Below are 6,723 nucleotides of genomic sequence, written 5' to 3' on the forward strand. Positions count from 1 at the left end.
GCATTGATTTAGCTGCCGCTGAACGATCGATAAAACGCTACGGACCAGTGGCATTAGATGATTGGTACAGCCATCCAGCCAATCCGAGAGCTTGAAACTGTTTCATGTAGGATTCTAAGGGATTGTTTCTTTATGGAGGATGACAAGGGGAAAACAATACAAGCACCACGACTTCTAGTCATGGGCGGGCAAGTGAACTTACCTTGGCGACTGAGGCTTCTCACCGGACGATAAACCCTCAAGATACTTCCACCATGTTAGGCGTGCTTCATCATCCACTTGACCGGTGTTCACTCTCTCGTAGGTAACCACCCAGTGAAACCCATTTGCCGTAGGAGTGTGGGCCAGTAGCATTACTTCCGAAAATGCAACCGGAAGCTTTCGATCTTTGTCGCGAGGCACAATCGTCTGCCGTGTGACATCAATCTGCGGGACGGGTAAGTGGGTTGGGTGAACGACATACGCTATTTTCACTATTTAGAAATATCAAGCACATCGATGGATATCAAACGGCTTTTTAAACTGCGCACAAAACGCGACTGGAGATACTTGGAAAACCGACACGACGCGGGACGTTGTCACTAAATCAGGCAAAACTAACTCGAGTCAGTCTTGTGTTAAATAGTTCTTTAGTACGTAGTTGATGGTATGACTGGTAGTGAAAGGTCTTCGACCAAATTGCTCAGCATAGCGAACCAATCCACGACCAGTTCCCAAGCGTGCTCGCTTGCTGCTAGAGTCGTACACCTCTGCTGACTACCTTGGTTCGGAAACAGTGTACGGCAATATTGACGAGAAGCGGTTGTGCCCTTTTAACAGAATTACGCAATGTCTTACGGCCAGACAAGATGAACCAGGCGTGATGTAATGTCACTAAAGGCAGTCATACGTCCATTGCAATTTGGATCGTAACAGATAACGTTTCTATAGACCTGTCTCCAAAGTACGAGACGTCAAACAGTTGTTGTAAATGACTCACTTTGGTCACATTCATGTCCGAACCACTGAGATCCAACAACTGAAGACTACCCATTGCACCATTGGTAAGTATCATATTATCGGTAGATTGAAGACACGTGGACTGGTGTTGTTTCGGCAAGATGATCATATTGGTCGGAACTTCATTCTTGAGTTGATTCAGCCAATGTCTTGGCATTTCCACAAATCCAGTATGTGTATAGATGGGTTCGAAAGCGCCGGAGAGAATATGGAACGCTGGATGGAAATTTACGGTGAAATTTACGGGTTAAAATTCGTACATAGGTAACGAATTAAAAAAAATTTAAAGTGAACAAGAATGGTTAAAAAACGTTCAGCTGTAACTTCCTTCCGGTGCCTCGCTATCATGCCACCCGAAGAAAGCGTGAGGGCTGAGATACTGCCAGGTTCCCCAAGCCTAGACAGGGGAAGTCGAGAGGCGGAGGTCGGATTCGAACCATGGACCTTCCGGTCAGTAAATTCGCGCTCATGGCAGAGTGATACTCAGATCAACATCTTGAGAGTGGCTGATTGGACGATAACCCCGGTTATCGTTGCTGCTAAACTGTACAGTGGCGTGGTATTGGTGTTGTATTGTCCATGATGATGACTTCCATACTGGAGGCATGGTTCATAGTAACTTGAAGGTGAAGAAGAAGGGTCTGACAAAGTGATCTATCTACCTGACCTAAGTCTGCCTCTGTTCTCTCAGTAGCGCGGACACCAACGGTTATCCATGATTGGCCGCAGGGCTGGAGGAGACACAGAAGCTATCGTTCATACGAATGACAGGCCTGTCGTATCCACATGGAGCATTGTCATGGCTATAGCCTTCGTTTGTGAGTAACAAGTACACACTAGTACATCATTCCCAAAAGGGGGTTGATATTAATACTCAGTAACGACTAGTATAGTGATAAGAAGCATCGTTGGCAGCACGTCAATTCAACACCGACTCTTGATTGCTGCACAGTCAAAGATTCAGTCGAGAGCTCTGTTTTGAAAAAGCATCAAAGAAGGATCGGGAAGGAACCTAGCGCGAGATCAGTATATTAATTCCCACGCAGCGTTCAGCTGTAGCACTCTTCCGGTGCCCAACTGCCATGCCACCCGAAGGAAGCAGGAGGGCTGGGATACTGCCAGGTTGCCCAAGCCTAGACAGGGGAAGTCGAGTGGCGGAAGTCGGATTCGAACCACGGACCTTCCGGTCACTGAATTCGCGCTCTAACCACTTGGGCCGACTCGCCTCCCACGTACCTACACCCCTAACCATTCATTTGGACAAACTGGATGGAAAATGGCAGCGAGAATGCCACTGATATTGATTAGCAGTCATTTTTCCCAATGTGCCTGAGCAAACACAGGAAGGATTGAATGGACCTCATCCTGGAAGGTTGGAAACCCAGACTTTTCGTAATCGTTTTCATACCATTCTGTCAGATCAGCACGCGACCACAACTCTGCCTGCATCACTCTGAACTGGGCATAGAAAAATACTTTTTTTCGGAAACCGATGATTCACCATGCACAATACATGATAAGACCATCGCAGCTGCTGGTACTGGATACATTCTCCAATTACAGTCCTCGTTGCACAAGGAGTTCTCTAATAGTAAAGTTGCAAATATGTTGGTACCAACTTACACGAACCCTACTCCTGCGACACCGGTTAGCCACCCAAGCCATACTTCAAGACAGCTCACACTGTTGCCTGATACGCAAGTCCATTGAGATACACCGCTTTATCTCCATAGGCGCATCCCGAATCGACCTAATGTGTCACACTAGAGCCGGTGCTTCGATTGTCGCCTCCTGGATCTCCCAGAGGCATTGACTTACACTCTGCAGGTAGGAAATGCGTGATGATTGTGATCATATCATTCAAAACACCTGTGACCTCGTTTTTTCCTCGAAAACAGGAAGTGTTATGGGCGTATGGCAGGTCGACAAGACTTGTGTCGGGAACCACTGGAAAACCAGGTTTTAAAGCCTAGGGCATGTCTCTTCATCTATCCAACCAAGAAACTGAATGGAGAGAGAGAGAGAGTGGGCATCCTCGTCGGACAGCACTTTTTGTGTAAACGGTTTTGGTGAGTTTCCCGTAGACACTAACAGGCCCGGAAGTCGACGAATCCAAACAGCTTACTATATCCACAAATTTCAGAGACATTCGTTGCTGAGTAAGAATGCTAAAGAGGACGGGAAGGTCAGATGCGCCTTGGGAATTCAGGAATATTAGAATGTGGGTCGGTTGTACCCACTTGACGGACTGTGGAGACATGGTCAGTGCAAACTCTACGAGGCCTCGAACCGTTAATTTACGGGCTATTTTACGGAAATGAAGGACAGACAACGCTAAAGACCTGCTTACAACTAGAGAGATACAATGCATTGGACAGAGGGGGGAAACCTTGGGTCAAGAGGTCACACTAAACGGTTCTCTACAAAATCGCGCAGCATTCCACGTTCTTGAGGATAGGACAAGAAAAATCAGACTCGTGGCCTATTACGAGCACGATGATGTTAGCTATAAAAAAACTATGTGAACAATGCAAACTACGAAACGCAGACCAATATCGAGCGTTACTGAAAGACTCGGCAATTGCAGAACATGCACTGGACACGGGACACAAAACAGATTCGGAAAGTGTTGAGATAAGTTTGAGGCGAGGACTACGGTCCACCTCACAGAGACTGATAACCGAGGCGGTAGAAATCGCCAAGCCTCCCAGTGTCAACAGAATAGAAGGCGAGGAACTGACAAACGTGTGGAGAACTGTTTTGGGTCGGTCGAGCTGACACGTGTTGGTGTGCGATTACCAGGGGGAAGAGTAGTCATCATCTGAATTCCACTTAATCTCACACCCCTCCTCAAGTAAATTGTCGCAGCACTCACAAACCCACTGAGACCAACGAAATCAACCAGTGGTACCCGCGTTAAATTATCGGTTGAAGATTAAGGAACCAAACCCGATTGGAACTAATTTCAAACTCCTCCAACCCATCAATACAAGATTTTGGCATCCACACTAACCGACAAGAGCTGTTAATGGACACTCAAACAGTGATCTAGCACGCTAATATGAAGACGTCTGTCTGCCTTAAAACCTGGCCAACTTGGTGACCCGTTCATTTGGCCTGATGAAGCGAAATGTTGCCCAAAATAAAAAACTATCGATTGTTTACCAAGCCCTCCTGAAACGGTAACTTCTCAACCGGTTCCAAAATTCTCCCGAATGATTGAGAACTATGCAACCAGGGGCGAGATGACCCAAGTGGTTAGAGCGCGAATTTACTGACCGGAAGGTCCGTCGTTCACACCCGACCTTTGCATCTCGACTTCCCCTGTCTAGGCTTGAGCAACCTGGCAACATCCCAGCCCTCTTGTAACCTTCGGGTGGCATGGCAGTTAGGCACCGAAAGAGTGCTACAACTGAACGATTTCGATGCAACCAGTTTATCTCTGCAGAAGAAACAGCTTCAGAAAACTAGACGAACTGAGTCGCACTGGTAACAAGGACAAGTCGAAAAGAAATTGTTATGAAATGGAAAGCAACCCACTGTTGTGTTCCAGAGTGACCACAACAGCGTCTTCAGCCGGTCCTCCAGGGCAGTTCACCTGAACAAGAGGCGAACCTAGATGTGGTAGAAAGCGGCGATGTTGAGGGCCACCAAGACAATCCGTCATGTCCCATTTGACCAAAACACCTTCGAGCCCTCCGGATAAGAGATGACTCCCTGAAGAGTTGGATAAGGAGAAAGGGCAAGCATTGCAATCAAATTACAAAGACGACAGCAAAACCAAACAAAAACGTTCCCCACGAGGGTAAACAAATCAGAATAAAGGTGAAATGGAAGGCCAACGCGAGTACTTCGAAGCTGAAACGTACACATTGGTATGGTGTTGTGACTTGCTGAACGGTAGCGCAACTCTATCGGTCCCTTGGCTTCCTGTTCCGCCCACTACGGTGTATCAAAAGGCACGGTAGCTCTACACAGCCCTTTATGGAGACAAAGGAAAATTATTACAACTGTATTTATAGGGCAGCCTCTATCGGTCCCTTGGCTTCCTGTTCCGCCCACTACGGTGTATCAAAAGACACGGTAGCTCTACACAGCCCTTTATGGAGACCAAGGAAGATTATTACAACTGTATTCAGAGGGCCCTCACAGAGTGTTCCACAAGGTCGTTCTAGAAGCACCGTGAGGAGGCGAGAAGCGTCCAGTCAAGGATACTCTGCCCGGATTGGCTGGCATTCTGACCAATCAGGGCATGCCTTCGTTCGGCCCGGGTCCTGCATGTGACACATCCGTCCAAATGATGTGATGTTCGGTTATTAGGGATGGCTGGTCTCCGAACATATGGTCACTACGGCACAGGCTTTTAAAATGTGGATATTCCCTAAATCTCCCTACTCAAGCTTTATGTGGCACACGAAACGAGCGAAAATCCAAAACAAAAAGGAAATTGTACTCTGGACAGTCGTGCATAATTTCTTTATTGGATTGCATTTCCCCATTACTTCGACTTACAAAATACCAGGTAAATTCGGCCGGTTAAAAAGCGATTATTCAGGAGAAAAGGAGGTTTCGAATAGGTATTCCCTGATCAGAATTAAACTCTTTTGTATATCAAAGCGCCTTCTGTTCACAGGAAACCATCACCAGATCAACACCTGGAAGAAACTGCTTCCATAACTGACGTTTTTCTCATTACATTAGGAGTACAACATTCCCTCTTTATAAGGAATTTTTACTCAATGGATACGTTGAGGAAATCGATTTTGTGGCCGAATTTGCTAGCAACGTGAATTCTCTCCAGCAATCGGACAGGAAACACTTTCCACACCACATCACACTACTAAAGCCTGAGGCGTGAAACATAGGATGTTTTATCTGTAGCCCTGATCTCGATTGGCTTGCCAAATAAGTCACAAAAACAACGAATTCTGGTCACCCAAAACAAGCTAGGACACGGAAGGGTATAGTCGGTTCGTGGTCGAATGCTGAGACCCCAAAGGTGTTCATCCGACGAAATGACAGTCGGAAGATTTCACTCATAAAAAGGAGTCCTCTGCATCGCAGGGAGCGAGAACAAGGCAATCGAAAGCACGTGAATGAACATCATCAAGTGTGCCAAGGTTCAAAACAAAGAGGACATTAAGAACTAATGAACCAAAGACTTGTGTTCCCCAAGAACATGGTTCTTCCAGGATTTACAGGGGAACCACACGCAGAGGTTTGTTCGACTTGAAAAAGAGCGCACGGAAACATGCAGTGTTACGATTTTTCCTGGCATCCGGGTGGCGCATTCTTTTATTGGTTTAATCTGTTTATAAAATATATTTATGAGCTTAAGGTGGGCTTTATAGCCGTGTTAGATCCCACTCTAATGATAAGCCAAGCCCCTAACAGAGCAACACATCCCAATGAAAAAACAGTTGGTGATCTTGAGTGGTGTTTCACTGAGAAATTTGACCTAATCGTGGTGTGTGTATCTTTGTGACCCACTGAGCTATAGCGGGAAGTTTAACCTTAACACCCGTAGAGTTTCTCATGTCAGGTTGCTCAGTGGATAGAGTTTTGACGAACGCAGTCTTCTAGTCCTCCGTGTTGCGGGTTGGAACAGGCAGGGCGGTTTGTTGCTCGAAAAAATGTGGTACTAAGCCGAGAACCACCGTGGTCAGGCTCGTGAGCCAAAGGCTTTGGTTGAAGATCCTAATCCCTCTCGTGTGTAGGTGTGGG

General features: G+C 46.6%; 1 protein-coding gene across 1 annotated transcript in view; it reads right to left on the reverse strand.

The window, feature by feature from the left end:
- The window catches only part of T265_06631 (hypothetical protein), a gene marked incomplete at both ends in the record, with an annotated part of 19,276 nt that overhangs the window by 8,186 nt on the left and 4,367 nt on the right, over window positions 1-6,723 (reverse strand). The window contains 3 exons of the mRNA XM_009171944.1: window positions 203-426; window positions 980-1,215; window positions 4,540-4,716. Coding sequence (XP_009170208.1) covers window positions 203-426; window positions 980-1,215; window positions 4,540-4,716 — 637 coding nt within the window. The remainder of the gene's footprint in view (window positions 1-202; window positions 427-979; window positions 1,216-4,539; window positions 4,717-6,723) is intronic.

The sequence above is a fragment of the Opisthorchis viverrini genome (genome assembly GCF_000715545.1).
Source record: "Opisthorchis viverrini unplaced genomic scaffold opera_v5_140, whole genome shotgun sequence".
In the NCBI taxonomy this organism is placed as follows: Eukaryota; Metazoa; Platyhelminthes; class Trematoda; order Opisthorchiida; family Opisthorchiidae; genus Opisthorchis; species Opisthorchis viverrini.